Source organism: Heterodontus francisci, chromosome 9 (assembly GCF_036365525.1).
Source record: "Heterodontus francisci isolate sHetFra1 chromosome 9, sHetFra1.hap1, whole genome shotgun sequence".
NCBI classification, from domain to species: Eukaryota; Metazoa; Chordata; class Chondrichthyes; order Heterodontiformes; family Heterodontidae; genus Heterodontus; species Heterodontus francisci.
This window is the reverse complement of record NC_090379.1, coordinates 114,467,763-114,483,953: the sequence shown is the minus strand read 5'-3', so window position 1 is coordinate 114,483,953 and position 16,191 is coordinate 114,467,763. Positions and strand designations below refer to the sequence as shown.

Below are 16,191 nucleotides of genomic sequence, written 5' to 3'. Positions count from 1 at the left end.
TAAGGCAATGGCCGAGGCTGTCAGCCCTTCAAAGATTTACGGGAAGGCAGTATTTTTCCTGAAGACCGAGTGGGGGGCTCACCGTGGGCAGGACTTTCCTGCCAGTGAACCCTCTGGAGGCCACTGCACTGTCTGAGATTCTATCGAACATCCCGCCTTTATTCCCAATGAGCTCCTCGTCCCCCACCTGCACCATCTGGGGGAGGTGAGGTTGGGGCTCACCCAAGTCCCGCTTGGTCTTCGGGAGAACAGCCTCTGACACGTGTACTCGTTCCGCCGCCAGCTATTCATGCAGCTGGCGTGGGAGGTGGTCAGAGAAGGCTGCTTTGCTATTCAGTTCCAGGGGACGGCCTACCATGTCTTCTGTACCTTGGACGGGGCATGCGGCCGTGCCTGCAAGGGGGTGGGGCATGTTCGAAAGAACTGCCCCAATCTCCCGGCCACTGCATCTCCTCCTGCAACTCCAACAGCCACCGCTCAGGCGGTTCCAGAGGCCGTGCTTTTCACAGCCTCTAGCGGGGAGGGAAGTGCCTGTCCGAGTGGAAGACGCAGAGAAAGAATAAACACCGAAAGGCTCGAACGCTGGGCACTGAGGCCCAACCCGAGCCTAGGCTCAGCCCACGGTCCAATCCAGGGGAACCCACTTGTCCCAGGGCTGGGCTCAGGCCCCGGGTAATCAGGCAAAAGGAGGGTGCGGAGGTGGAGGCTTCTGATGACACGGAGGTCACGGAGCCTCTATGCCCTAGTGGGAAAAAGAGGAGAAGGCATCCCTCCACCGACGTAACACAGAGCCCTGAGGTGCAAGGCCCATCTGCTGGAGGGGAGGGGTCTCCTGGTGCCCCCTGCTGCCACCACCATCAAGGCTGTAAAGCCCAAGTAGGAGCTCCCCACCCCTCAGGATGGAAGGGAGGGGACGGCCCCTGTGCATGTGGCCCCTCCTGAAGGAGCAAGTGGTGCCTTGCTTGTGCTGGGGGAGCCTGGGGACGCTCCTGAAAAAGCCTCCCATTCTACCACTGGGTCGGGTGCCCTGAGTGGAGGGGATGGTGGGACCCCAAAGGGTCGGCCCTCCCAGCCAAAATCCACTCCTGACCATGATGTACCTGACTCAGTTATGGATTAACTGCTGCCTCATCTGCTGGGCCTGTGGGCGCTAGCAGGGCGGGAGATGGCCTCCTCTCTCCACCTCCGGCTGGAGTTCCAGAGTCGGGAACTACCGTCTCCCCTGGGTCGTCCATTGGCCTGGAAACAGAGGTGGAGGGGAGTCCTGAACCACTGACGCCCATAGGATCCAGTCCCACATAAGAACCGAGTTAGGACTCCTCCACCATTGATTCTGAGGGTGAGATCGTGACGCAGGCGGGAGCAGCTCGCACGGCCAGAACAACCGCCCTACAGTGTATGGTGGGTGTGTCAGCCCCTGGCGTCACGACCCGGAGGAGGATGGGGACTTGGTGTGGAGCACTGAGTATGACCTTGAATCCAGTGAGGCAGCATATTCCCTCGTGCCTCCCACTGAGTCTCCTCTCATCCCCATGGCGGAACTCCGGGACTTCCTCGCGGCATGCAGGTAAGGTGTCGGTGATGGGATCAAAGTACTTTTCACATGAAGATAACCATAGCCAGCCTCAACGGCAGCAGGGGATCTCTCCACAGATTTCACAATCTTTGTCCTCAGGAAATGAAGATATGTGGTGAGCTTTCTGCAGGAAACCCACACCATTCCGGGAGACAAAGCCACTTGGCTCCTGGAGTGGCAGGGTTTAGTTTTTAATTTTAGAGATACAGCACTGAAACAGGCCCTTCGGCCCACCGAGTCTGTGCCGACCATCAACCACCCATTTATACTAATCCTACACTAATTCCATATTCCTTCCACATCCCCACCTGTCCCTATATTTCCCTACCACCTACCTATACTAGGGACAATTTATAATGGCCAATTTACCTATCAACCTGCAAGTCTTTGGAGGTGGGAGGAAACTGGAGCACCCGGAGGAAACCCACGCAGACACAGGGAGAACTTGCAAACTCCACACAGGCAGTACCCAGAATTGAACCCGGGTCGCTGGAGCTGTGAGGCTGCGGTGCTAACCACTGCGCCGCCTCACCCCTAATTCGAGTGGGGTTGCCATCTTGTTGGCACCGAATTTTCAGCTGGAGATCTTGGGGGTCAAGGAGCTTGTGCTAGGCCGCTTGCTGCACCTCGCTGTTTGCCTGGGTAGCATGCTGCTCCACTTTGTGAACGTGTATGCACCCAGGCCCGGCTCGTTGCAAGCGCACTTTAAAGAAGTGTCCATTCTCTTGAGCTCTATTGATAGCAACGAGTGCATCATCCTTGGGGTGGAGGGGGGTGGGTGCGGGGGAGATTTTAACTGTACCCTTGGGGTGAGGGATCGCTCCGGTCCCCAGCGCGGCCAAGCGTCGGTGGAGAAGTTGAGGGAACTGATCAGCTCCTTGACTTGGTCGATGTCTGGCGGAATCTTCATCCCGACTCCAGAGCCTTCACCTGGAGGTCTGGAGGAGGAGGGTCCTGAATCGACCACCTCTATATTTCACAGGTGTACGCCTCCCGCACCTCGTCGGCCTCCATGCAGCTGGCGCCGTGCTCGGACCACCACCTGGTGTGGGCGGAGTTCACTCCACTCCGCATGCGGGTGGGGTCCGCGTACTGGCTCTTTAACAACTAGCTGCTGGAGGATGAGCGATTCCGGGACTCGAACCGTCGATTCTGGACCGACTGGAGAAGGAAGAAGTGGGGCTTCCCCTCCTTGACGCTATGGTGGGATGTGGGCAAAACTCAAATCTGTGTCTTCTGTCAGGAGTACCAAAAGGGGTCGACCAAGAGGCGGAAAGCTGAGATCAGGCGCCTGGAGAGGGAGGTGCTTGACTTGGAGCCCTGCCTTGGTCATGCTGTCGTGGACCCAGCCCTGTGACAGGCATACAAAGAGGAGGGCGAATTTATGGACCTGCAGCTCGTAGGGTCCAACAGCCCGTACGTGAGGTTGCGGATCCAGATCCTGGAAGATTTGGACCGCGCCTCACCCTTCTTTCACTCACTGGAAAATGCTGGGGGCCCGTAAGCAGTTTGTTGAGCTGCTGGTTGACGACGGATCCTCAGTCAAGAATCCAGAGGGAATGGGCCTTTTGGTCTGTACCTACTATGGCACGTTGTTCTCTCTGGATCCATCCAGTTAGGACACGTGTAGAGTTTTGTGGGAGGACCTGCTGAAGGTCAGCCCGGAGGGCACCATAGGATTGGAGCTGCGTTGGCGGAGCTGACCGGCGCCCTTCACCAGCTGTCGAGGGGCAAATCCCCAGGACTGGACAGGCTGACCGTGGAGTTCCACAGGCCGTTCTGGGACATCCTGGGGCGCGATTATGCGCAGGTCCTGGGGGAAAGCCTGATGACTGAGGAGATGCCCCTCTCGTGGCACAGGGCAGTCATCGTCCTGTTGCCAAAGAGGAGCAATCGCCGTCTGCTTAAGAACTTGTGTCCAGTCTCTCTCCTCAGCATGGATTATAAGATCTTTGCCCAGGCTATGTCTACCCGCCTGGCCCACATGATCCAGTCCATCCAGGACAACATCCACCTGGTCCGGGACCTGATCCATCTTTCCCAGAGGACTGGTCTGTCGGTCGCCTTTCTCTCCCTCAATCAGGAGAAGGCATTCGACAAGGTGGATCACGAATATCCTTTCAGGACTCTGTGCGCGTTCGGGCTCAGGCCCGGGTTTGACTTTTGTACGCCGCCACAGACTGTCTGGTTAAAGTTAAGGGTCCTTGACGGTGCCCCTTTGCTTTGGGAGAAGAGTGTGTCAGGGATGCCCCATGTCCGGCCAATTATATACCATCTGAGTGGAACCATTCCTGTGCCTGCTTTGCAGGAGGTTGGCGGGTTTGACTCTGCCCGGGCGTGCGGATCATCCTCTTGGCTTATGCCGATGACATGCTCCTCACGGTCACAGATCCTGCTCACTTGCGGAGGATGCGCGACTGCCAGCAGATCTTTTCTGCCGCGTCCTCCGCAAGGATCAATTGGGAGAAATGTTCCAGACTCCTGGTGTGTCAGTGGCGGGTGGACTCCCTGCTGGAAGAGTTGACACGTTTTGCATGGAGCACCAAGCATCTCCTCTATCTGGGAGTTCACCTTAGCCCCGCTGAGGAAGCCTGGCTGGCAAACTGGCAAGAATTGGAGGCGCAAATCACCACGTGGCTGGGGCACTGGACAGGACTGCTCCGAGTGCTTTCCTACAGGGGCCGAGCACTGGTCATAAACCAACTGGTGGCCTCGATGCTGTGGTACGAGTTAGTCACTTTGGTCCCGCCCCCGCATTTGCCACCAAGATCCAGAAGAAGCCCGTCGATTTCTTCCGGGGCAAGAGGAAACACTGAGTCTTTGGCGTGGTCCTGAATCTCCTGATTGAGAAGGGCGGCCAGCTGCTGGTGTGTATCTGCACCCAGGCTGCAACTCTCCGCCTGAGGACCCTGCAGAGATACCTGTACGTCGAGCGTCCTCCTAGATGGTGTGCGCTGGCGACGTATTTTTTCCACCGGGGCACTGCCACCAAGGCGACACGCAGCACCCGGCACAGAACGATAGCCATGCCTCTCTGAAGAAGCTGCCTGTCTTTTACCAGGATCTAGTCAGAGTCTAGAACATGGTCACCTCCAGTCAGGGTGCTCCCCGCCGGCAGAGGAGAGCGCCTTGGCTGTTTGGGTGGCCGGCTCTGGGGACGCTCCTCACTGCGGGTGACAAGGGGGCTTAGGAGTGCGGAGCGCACCCGGCCGAGCTGACCCCAGCATGACCGGAACTGCCCATTGAACCCAGGTGCCGAAACCCTCCTCGGGAGCAGGTCCCGCACAACTTGTGCCGCCTCTCAGAAATGCCCTCTGTGCCATTCCTGACGTCACGGAGGGGTTTCCTGTATGGGCTGCTCCTGTACACTCTCCACTTCTTTGCCATGGCAGTCTGTGTTGCCATCTGGCGGTGAGGGGGACCCCCGGTGGAGGTCTCGCTACACGGGAGTCCTCCTCCTTTACATCGGGGACCTGGGGTGGAGTGTGCTGCACAGGGCAGTCTTGTGCAATCGACTTTTAAGTAGGTTCACGGACTCCCAGGCCGCCTGTAATTTCTGCGGCCTGGACAAGTCCGTGTTCCATGTATACATGGAATGTGTGAATTTGCAGCCACTCTGAGTATTTAAAGGGGCTGCTCCTCAAGTTTTGGCTGCACTTCAGCCTCATGCTCCTGAACCCAGTGCACCCAGTGAGGAGGGGGGTGGGCCGGGAGGAAGATCTCCCTGTTGGTCTGCTCCTGGGCCTAGTCAAGGTGGCAATTCACAGGTCCAGGCTGCGGGCCTGATTGCCTGCCCCTATTCCGAGGTTATGTTTGTGCCCGGGTATCCCCGGGTTAGATACAGAGTAAAGCTCCCTATACACTGGCCCCATCAAACACTCCCAGGGCAGGTACAGCATGGGGTTAGATAAAGCTCCCTATGCACAAAAAAATTACAAAACTAAACAGGGTTAGATACAGAGCAAAAAAAAAGACTTTGCTGCTGCCTGATTGAGGATTGCTGAGTGCACAATGAGGTTCAACTGACGGAGGTACTAGTGGAGAGAGAGTGCTGAGGAGAGCGCAAGTGCTTTTAAATAACAACCTTTGTTACAGAAAAGAAAAAGACTTTCAAGACATAAGGCTGTATTTGGAGGTGGGTGGTCAAGCACCAGACTTTGATTTGATTTGGACTGTTGGATGAGGTAGAAGAGGGCAGAAGAATAAGGGGTGGGGGTGATACAATTTTGCAGGAGCTGTGCTGTTGCAATAAACACACAGGGAAACTCCCTCCCCACCCCAATTGCCTAGCGTGGGTCAGCTGAAGCTGCCTGGCTACACACTGCCTGAAGGGGTGGTAGAGGCAGGAACCCTCACAACATTTAAGAAGTATTTCGATGACCATTTGAAATGCCACAGCATACAAGGCTACGGGCCAAGTGCTGGAAAATGGGACTAGAATAGGTAGGTGCTTGATGGCCGGCACAGACATGATGAGCTGCATGACTCAATGACTACCAAAGACTGTTTAAAGTGCTCTCTGTGTACCACCTTTTGAACCAAAGTCATCACTCACAGCCTGTCTTTCCCTTTCCAGTATATCCTCAACCTCTAGCCTAACTTATTTGCTCATTCATTATTTCTTGCAAACCTTTTATTTTTTGTTTGAATTTGCAAGCCTACAATTCGGGGTGGGTTTAGTTTTTGAACCCATGGCGAGCTCATCATCACTGGTGGCAGGGCCCTCTAATACCTATGCGGCTGCAGCCTCTGTGGCCGCCCATGTGGTCCAGTCTCCTTTTACATTAATAATTTCCAGCCATGGGGTAAAGGGCTATACCCATCCAAACATATCTATAGGCCAAGGTTGTCAGCCCCTCAGCCATTTCTGCAGCCTCAAAGATATACGGGAAGGCTGTGTTTTTCCTGAAGACCGAGTGGGCAATGTCCCTGGCCCTGGGTAAGGGGCTCACTGTGGGCAGGACTTTCCTGCCAGTGGACCCTCTGGGGGCCAGTGCGCAGCAAATAATGTTATCAAACATCCTGCCCTTCATTCCCAGTGAGCATCTCCTCCCCTACCTGCACCAACTGGTCTTTGGGAGAACAGCCTCCGGCATGTCAACTCGTTCCAGAGCCAGTTATTTAGGCGGCTGGCATGGGAGGAGATAGTGGACAGCTTAGCGTGTCTTCTGGACCTCAGACAGGGCACAGTGCAATGTAAGGGAGTGGGGCATGGACGGTTGCCAACTTCATCTTGGTGGCCCAGGATGGCACCGCTGCAAATCCCCCCTCCCTACTCCTCCTACATCCGTAGCTGCTACCGCAGGGGTGGTTCCGGTGGCGATGTTTTCACGGCCTCTGGTTAGGATGGGGGGGGGGTGCGGTGTGGGGGTGGCCGTCCAAATGGAAGGAAGGTGCGGACAAATAATTAATACCGAGAGGCATGTCCCCTGGATAACACAGCTCAGCCCAAGGCCTGATCCCAGGGAACCCACTTGCCCCAGGGCTAGGCTCGGGCCCAGGGCAACCAGGCAAGAGGAGGGTGCAGAGGCAGAGGCCTCTGATGACATGAAAGTCTCTGAGCCTCCGTGCCCTAGTGGGAAAAGAGGAGAAGGCACCCCTCCACAGAGGTGATATAGAGCCCTGAGGTGCAGGGCCCATCTGCTGGAGGGGAGTTGTCCCCTGGTTCAGGTCGCCCTGCCACCACCACCATCATCAAGGCTATAAGACCTGCAGGAGCTCCCTACCCCTCAGAATGAAGGAGAGGGGGAGACCCTATACATGTGGCCCCTCCTAGAAGAGCGAGTGGAGCCCTGCTGGTGGTGGTGGAGCCTGGGGACTCTCCTGGAGAAGCCTCTACATCTGCCATGTGGACGGGTGTCCTGGGTGGACGGGAGGAGAAGGCCCAGAAGGGTCGGCCCTCCCAGCTAAAGTCCGGTCTCGATCAGGATGTACCTGACCCAGTTGTGATTGAAAATACAGCCCTGCCTCCTGGGCCTCTGGGCGCTAGAGGGACGGGAGATAGCCTTCTCATTCCACCTCTGGCTGGATTTCCAGAGTCGGGAACAACTGCCTTCCCTGGGCCACTCACTAGCTCAGGGATGGTGGTGGAAGGGCGTCCTGAACAGCTAGTGCCCATAGGCTCCAGTTCCATAGAAGAACCCAAGGAGGACTCCTCTGCCATTGATCCTGGGGTGAGATCATGATGGAGGCGGGACCAGCTGGTGCAATGGGACAGCTGCCCCATAGTGTGTGGTGGACGCGTTGGCTGCTGGCGGTGCTGACCTGGAGGAGGATGGGGACTCTGTGTGGGGCATGAAGGACGATGCTGAATCCATCGCCAGTGAGACGGTGCACTTCCTCATGCCTCCTACCGATTCTACTCTCATCCTCACTGCGGAACTCCGGAACTTCCTTGCAGCCTGCAGGGGTTGCCACAATAAAGTTCTGCAGGCCCTCGGCCGGTGGTCGAGTCTGGCGCTGAGCATCCAGTCCGTCCGTGCTACCCAAAAGAAGGGGAGGGAAGGGCGCGGAAATGAAACTTGCTGTGAGGTGCCGGTTCAAAGTGCTCTTCAATGGGTTACTGGGGGAGTGGAAGGCGCGGTGCACTTCCACTCCCTCCTCACAGTAAGATGTGGGTGACAGGTTTCAAAGTACTTTTGACATGAAGATAACCATTGCCAACCTCAACATCAACAGCAACAGAGGGGTCTCTCCACAGATTTCACAATCTCTCAGTCCTCAGGGAAGGGTATGTGGTGAGTTGTCTGCAGGAAACCCACACCGTTCAGGGAGATGAAGCCCCATGTCCGACCAATTGTACACCATCTGCGTGCAGCCATTCCTGTGCCTGCTTTGCAGCAGGTTGGCGGGTTAGACTCTGCACTGGGCAGGCATGCAGGTCATTCTCTCGGCTTATGCCGATGACGTGCTCCTCACGGTCACAGATTCCATTGGCTTGCGGAGGATGCCAGCAGACCTTTTCTGCCACGTCCTCCACGAGGATCAATTGGGTAAAATGTCCCAGACTCCTGGTAAGTCAGTGGTAGGTGGACTCCCTGCCAGAGGAGTTAACACCTTTTGCGTTGAGCACCATGCACCTCCTCTATCTGGGAGTCCACCTGAGCCCTGCTGAGGAAGCCTGGCCAGCAAACTGGCAGGAGTTGGAGTTGAAAGTCACCACTCGGCTAGGGCGCTGGGCAGGACTGCTGCGAATGCTTTCCTGCAGGGACGAGCACTGGTCATAAACCAACTGGTGGCCTCGATGCTGTGGTACGGGTTGGTCACTTTGGTCCCACCACCCCCCATGTATTTGCCACCAAGATCCAGAAGAAGCTCGTCGATTTCTTCTGGGGCAAGAGGAAACACTGGGTCTTTGCCACGGTCCTGAGTGTCCCGGTTGAGGAAGGCGGTCAGTTGCTGGTGTGTGTCTGCACCCAGGCTGCAACTCTCTGCCTTCGGACCCTACAGAGATACCTGTACCTCGAGAGCGTCCTCCCAGATGGTGTGCGCTGGCCAGGGCACTTCAAGACGGCTCCTGGCGACAAATGTTAGCCATGCCTCTCTGAGGGAGTTGCTTGTCTTTTACCAGGATCTATTCAGAGTCTGGAACATGGTCGCCTCCAGTCAGGGTGCTGCCCCACTGTTGGAGGAGAGGGGCCTGGCTATCTGGGTGGCCGGCTCTGGGGACGGACCGACAGTAGAGGAGTAGCCGAAGCCTCCGGGATGTCCCTCACTGCGGGTGTCGAGGGGGCTCAGGAACGTGGAGCGCACCCAGCCGAGCTGACACCTGCACGGCCGGAACTGCTCATCGAACCTAAGTCTCCTCGGGAGCCGATCCCACACAACTTGAGCTGCATCTCGGAAATGCCCTCCGTGCCATTCCACACCGTGTGGAGGGGTTTCCTGTGCGGGCTGCTCCTGCACACTCTCCACTTCCTCGCCCTCATCTGCCAGCCGGACACGCCTTGGCAGTCCGTGTTACCATCTGGTGGTGAGGGGAAACCCTGGTGGAGGTCTCTACACGGGAGTCCTCCCCCTTTACATCGGTGATCTGGGGTGGAGAGTGCTGCAAGGGGCAGTCCCATGCAATAGGCTTTTGAGTAGGTTCATGGACTCCAGGCCACCTGTAATTTCTGCGGCCTGGATGAGTATGTGTTCCATGTATATATGGAGTGTGCGAGGTTGCAGCCACTCTGAGTATTTAAAGGGGCTGCTCCTCAAGTTTTGGCTGCACTTCAGCCTCACGCTCCTGATCTTTGGGCACCTGGTGCAAAGTGGAGTGGGCTGGGCTGGGCTGTGCTGGGCTGGGCTGGGAGGAGGATCTCCTTGCTGGTCTGTTCCTGGACCTGGACAAGGTGGCAATTCACAGGTCCAGGCAGCAGGCCATCGGTGGGTCCATCCACCCTGATTGCTTTCTCTTCTTCCGAGGTTACATTCACGCCTGGGTGTTCCTGGAGAAGGAGCATGCGGTGTCTGCCAGTTTGCTTGAGGCTTTCCGGGAGAGGTAGGCACCGCAGGGACTGGAGTGCATCATCAACACTGAATATGACATTTTAATTTGAGTTTTGTTTTATTTACCTGCTTTTAATAAAGTTATTTATTTAAAATACATATAAAGGGGGCGTGAGGAATAAAGGCTCCCTCGACAAAAATAAAAGGGGCCTGGGGTATGAAGGTGTCCTTCATTTTAAAAAAAAGAGAAAAAAAAAGGTTAGATACAGAGTAAAGCTCCCTCTCCACTGTCCCAAACACTCCCAGGATAGTACAACATGGGTTAGAGGCAGAGTAAAGCTCCCTCTCCACTGTCCCAAACACTCCCAGGATAGTACAACATGGGTTAGAGGCAGAGTAAAGCTCCCTCTCCACTGTCCCAAACACTCCCAGGATAGTACAACATGGGTTAGAGGCAGAGTAAAGCTCCCTCTCCACTGTCCCAAACACTCCCAGGATAGTACAACATGGGTTAGAAGCAGAGTAAAGCTCCCTCTCCACTGTCCCAAACACTCTCAGGATAGTACAACATGGGTTAGAGGCAGAGTAAAGCTCCCTCTCCACTGTCCCAAACACTCCCAGGATAGTACAACATGGGTTAGAGTCAGAGTAAAGCTCCCTCTCCACTGTCCCAAACACTCCCAGGATAGTACAACATGGGTTAGAGGCAGAGTAAAGCTCCCTCTCCACTGTCCCAAACACTCCCAGGATAGTACAACATGGGTTAGAGTCAGAGTAAAGCTCCCTCTCCACTGTCCCAAACACTCCCAGGATAGTACAACATGGGTTAGAGTCAGAGTAAAGCTCCCTCTCCACTGTCCCATCAAACACTCATAGGGCAGTACAGCACGAAGATAGAGTGAAGCTCCCTCTACACTGTCAGTTGTGAATGAGTTTCATGGGTTCACGACCCACTCCAGAGACTTGAGCACATAATCCATGCTGACACTACACTGCAGTGCTGAGGGAGTACTGTACTGTTGGAGATGCCATCTTTTAGATCAGATATTAACTGAAGTCCTGTCTTCTCCCTCAGGTGGATGTAAAAGATCCCACGGCACTATTTAAAGAGCAGCAGGGGAGTTCTCCCCAGTGTCCTGGTCAATATTTATCCCTCAACCAACATCACTAAAACAGATTATCTGGTCATTATCGCTGTGGCCTTTCCTACATCACAGTAACTACACTTCAAAAATACTCAGTTGGCTGTAAAGCACTTGAGGATGTCCTGCAGTTGTGAAAGACATTACATAAATGCAAGTTGACTTCACGTTTGCTCCTGGGAGTAAATTTAAGGCACAGAGCCAGCAGCTGCTTATCAACATGCAAGGTGAAACCAGTTCAGGATTGACTTCATCCTCACAGAATGTTATTTTGTTCTATTTGTAGCTCTGGCCCATTTCCTGTGTAAGTAGAGCAGGAGATCATCACTGAGTCTTTCCATAGACTCCACAACATAAAGTTTCGTAACTTTGGAGCAAAGTGATCAGCTAAGAAACTATTTCCTCTGATGAGGTAGTCCAGAACAAAGGGGGCACAACATTTAAAATGAGAGCTAGGACAAGCAGAGGTGAAATCTTTTCCACACAAAGGTAGTGGAAATCTGGAACACTCTCCTCCAAAAAACTGTGGATGCTGGGGGTCAACTGAAAATTTCAAGACAATGATTTTTGTTGGGTAAGGGGATCAAAGGGTATGGAACAAAACTGGGTCAATGAAGTTGGGGTATGAGATCAGCCATGATCTAACTGACAGGCAGAACAGACACAAGGGGCTGAACGACCTCCTCCTGTTGCCATGAATCACAGAATGATACATCACAGAAGGAGGCCATTCAGCCTATCGTGCGTGTGCTGGCTCTTTGAAAGAGCTGTCCAATTTGTCCCACTGGCCTGTTTTTTTTCCCATCATCTTGTAAGTTAATTGACCACTAGCAGGACATTCAAAGCTGGCCTTGACTTCGTGCCACATCTACAAGCATCCTCTGCAGATGGTAATCAGGAGCACGAATCCTGGGCCTGATATTTACTCTCCTTGGGATGCTCGATGACACCCCAGGCTGAGATGAGCGAACTAGGTATGGAACAGGGGTCCATCCCAGAGCAAAGCTTGGGAGGAACAAGGCCACAGATGGTGGCCTTTAGGACTCGGTATTAGCTGATTCAATGCTTGCACCCTGACATATTACTGCCTGGACATCAGTGAGGAGCAGTGTGCATCACAATACTAACACCTTCTCTGCCTGGACCAGCTGAACCAGATCTCAACCAATCTTAGAGACAGTGGCCCCACCCTCAGCTTCTAAAACAATAGGTGCTTTTGGACAACAGCAAGGGACTGCCGGGATCAGCTAGTGAGCTTGCAGTGAGGTTCACCTGCAGGCAGTGTGGACTTGGTATTGCCAGTATAATACGTTACACTTTGGATATGGACAATGTCTGAAACAGCAGATACATGTTTTGCCTTTGCACTTAATTCGCTTGTAGGAACCCACACATTCAAGGTGTGCATACTTGGAAGTTGGAAGGAACCTGCAGAAATCCGGATGTACTACAAATACAAAACTAGGTGAGGGCACAGCAAACGGCTCCCCAAGCAATGAAAGGTAATGCCAACAGCAGGAGAAGCAGGTGTGAGAGGCCCTCACATTCAAGGTCACCATGGGGTCAGGCAGGAAGTATATCGGAATTAAGAGAAATGTTTCACTGTAACCAGTGTCCGACCCACCCAGGCCCCAGGGGGACGGGGTCCGACCCACCCAGGTCCCGGGGGGACGGGGTCCGACCCACCCAGGCCCCGGGGGGACGGGGTCCGACCCACCCAGGCCCCGGGGGGATGAGGTCCGACCCACAAAGACCCCGAGGGGGCAGTGTCTGACCCACACAATCTTGATTCCAGTGTATTTGGTCAGTGAGTTCAAGTGCAGGGGGAGACGTAAAGGAGTCTTTGCTGTTTTTACCTGTTGTCTGATTTTTGGGAGCAGCCCTTCGTACACTTCACTGCTACCTCCTAGCGTCTGCAATGCCAATCTCACATCTCTGCAGGAGAGAAAGTACAAAGCAGTCAGCGTCTATTGCAATTCGATTGAATGTAGCACACTCCTGCACTGAGCTGCTTGCTCTGATAGTGACGAGATCAAATATATATAAATTAAATAACACACCTACAAACATTCACACATACACAAACTGGGGCAAGGATAGATCCTTGGGGAACACCAGAGGTAATGGTGCAGGAGCAGAAAGAGAAGCCACTGCAAATGATTCTCTGGCTACAATTAGGTAAGAATGAAACCAGATGAGAGCAGTCCCACACAACTGGACGACAGTGGAGGGTGATAGTGCGGTCAACCATATCAAAGGCTGCAGACAGGTCGAAAAGGACAAGGAGGGAAAGTTTACCTTCGTCACAGTCAAGAGGATGTCATTTGTGACTTTGATAAGAGGCATTTCAGTACTGTGGCAGGGCAGTAACCTGATTGGTGGGATTCATACATGGAGTTCCGGGAAGGATGGGAACAAATTTAGGAGATGACAACCACATTCAAGGACATTAGAGAGGAAAGGGAGGTTGGAGATGGGGGCAGAGTTTGCAAAGACGGAGGGGTCAAGGGTAGGTTTTCTATGGAGGGAGGTGATGACAGCACATTTGAAGATGAGAGGGACAATATTAGAGGAGGGAGAACTGTTAACAATATCAGCGAGCACAGGAACCAGGAGGGGAAGTTGGGTGATCAGCAGTTTAGTGGTAATAGGGTCGAGGGAGCAGGAGGTGGGTCTCAGGGACAAGATGAGCTCAGAGGGGGCATGAGAGGAGAGAGGACAGAAACTAGAGAAAGATGCAAGGGCAGGGGGGAACCTTAGTGACAAAGAAGTCCTTGAGTTCCTCGCACATATTGGAGGTGAGGGTGGAGGAGACAGTGAAGAGTGGTTTAAGACGACAGTTTGTAGGGAAGAGGAGCCGGGGGGCTTCTTTGCATTCCAGGATGATCCTGGAAAAGTGAGCAGTTTTGGCAGAGAACAGGATCCAATAGTGGTGGACGGTATAGCTAGATGGGAAGGATTCATTAAGGGAAAGGTGTCAACACCCATCAACCAGGCTTTCGTCATGATTTCGATGCAATCATCTACAATAAGCTCATGGATGACAAGGGTCTTGTTCACAAGTGAACATACATTCTGGAGGAAGATGTGAAGAGGGGCAGTGAGAGCTGATACACTGGCAGATTCCACAGGGTCAGCACCAGGAGGGGTGAGAGGGATGGGAAGAAGGTAAGAAAGATTAGCCCCCAAATGGGCACGCAAGGTGGGAAGCAACACTCCCTCCAAGATACGCGAGTGCGCAGTCTGCAGCAATCGGGAATGTGCCACAAACAGGCCACACACAAGCAGTGGTCCTTTAAGGATGCACTGTTACACTGCAAACTGAATATTGGTGGAAAGGTTGGCGGGACTGTAGGTTGAGGCAGTTGGGGTTGCTGTACATAGGAGGCAGTAATGAGTGCCCCAATGGGTCCTACAGACGATGTCAAGAGAGGCACAGAGGGAAGAGTGCTGAAGGATTGGGGTAGGGATTTGGGAGGGTAGAGTATCCTGAGAGGACAGAATGAAAGGAGGTATGACAATAGCAGAAAGGGAGCCCAGGAGGGGTAAAGAGGAAGAAAATACAGGGGAAATCAATGTGATTGACGGTTTCGGTGAGATATCCTAAGTTTGCATGTAAATGGACACAGGGAACCTCAAGATACATAAGCATGGTTACAAAGCAAAATTAGAATAGCTATGTCCTGGGAATAAACGGGGAATAGAGAGGAGACAATAGGAGGGAGTCCACGGTTAAAGACAGAGACCCCATGGTGGGATAAGTTGAGTAGGTAGGATGGAGTTAGTTTGGAGTTAGTTTGGAGTATCAACAAACTGGCATCCAGGTTTGGAGACAGGCATGGAGGATGAGGGAGTCTGGAAGCTATTTCAAGAGTATCAGCGGGCACCCTGATGCAAGTATTTCAGTGGAAATGAGGAGCCAGAGAAGTGCAGAATCAATCGAAAGGCAGAAAAACGGTGACAAAGTTGATGCTCAATACAAGATCCAGACACCAGGGAGAAATGGACTGCAGCCCTGGAGAGTGAATTACATGGTAACAAAATTAAATCGAAAAGCCAGTAGGACACACCCACAAATACAAGCCCAGCTACATACACAAACCCACCCACACATACATAAACACTGTTCCCCCCCCCCCTCAACCCCCTGGACACACACACACACAGATGTACAAACACCAACCTCACACAGATTTACAAACCTCTCTACACACAGATACACAAACACAGAAAGCCACACACACATATAAACATCCCCCACACACATATAAACATCCCCCACACACACCAACATACATACAAACACACACCCACCCACATATATACACAAACCCACACACACACACATATATACACAAACCCACCCCTCTTACACACACACGAACCTGCATACCCATGCACGAACCAGTGTACACATATATACATACACGTACATACATATACATATATACATCCCCAAAGACACATTGTACAGCGAGCTCGCCACTGGTATCAGACCCACCGGCCGTCCATGTCTCCGCTTTAAAGACTTCTGCAAACGCGACATGAAATCCTGTGACATTGATCACAAGTCGTGGGAGTCAGTTGCCAGCGTTCGCCAGAGCTGGCGGGCAGCCATAAAGACAGGGCTAAAATGTGGCGAGTCGAAGAGACTTAGTAGTTGGCAGGAAAAAAGACAGAGGCGCAAGGGGAGAGCCAACTGTGCAACAGCCCCGACAAACAAATTTCTCTGCAGCACCTGTGGAAGAGCCTGTCACTCTAGAATTGGCCTTTACAGCCACTCCAGGTGCTGCTTCACAAACCACTGACCACCTCCAGGCGCTTACCCATTGTCTCTCGAGATAAGGAGGCCCAAAAGAAGAGACACACACACACACACACATTATATGTACACACATCCCCACACAAACACATATAACCAAACACAGACACACAACCCCACACACATATATAAATATATATATATATATATATATATATATATATACACACACACAAACCCATACACACACACATATATATATATACACACACACACAT

General features: G+C 53.2%; 1 protein-coding gene across 1 annotated transcript in view; it reads right to left on the bottom strand.

Annotated features, from left to right (window-relative positions):
* heatr4 (HEAT repeat containing 4) overlaps window positions 1–16,191 on the bottom strand; it is a 218,662-nt gene that overhangs the window by 2,659 nt on the left and 199,812 nt on the right. Inside the window, exon 13 of the mRNA XM_068038394.1 lies at window positions 13,008–13,086. Within this exon, the coding sequence (XP_067894495.1) occupies window positions 13,008–13,086 (79 nt within the window). The remainder of the gene's footprint in view (window positions 1–13,007; window positions 13,087–16,191) is intronic.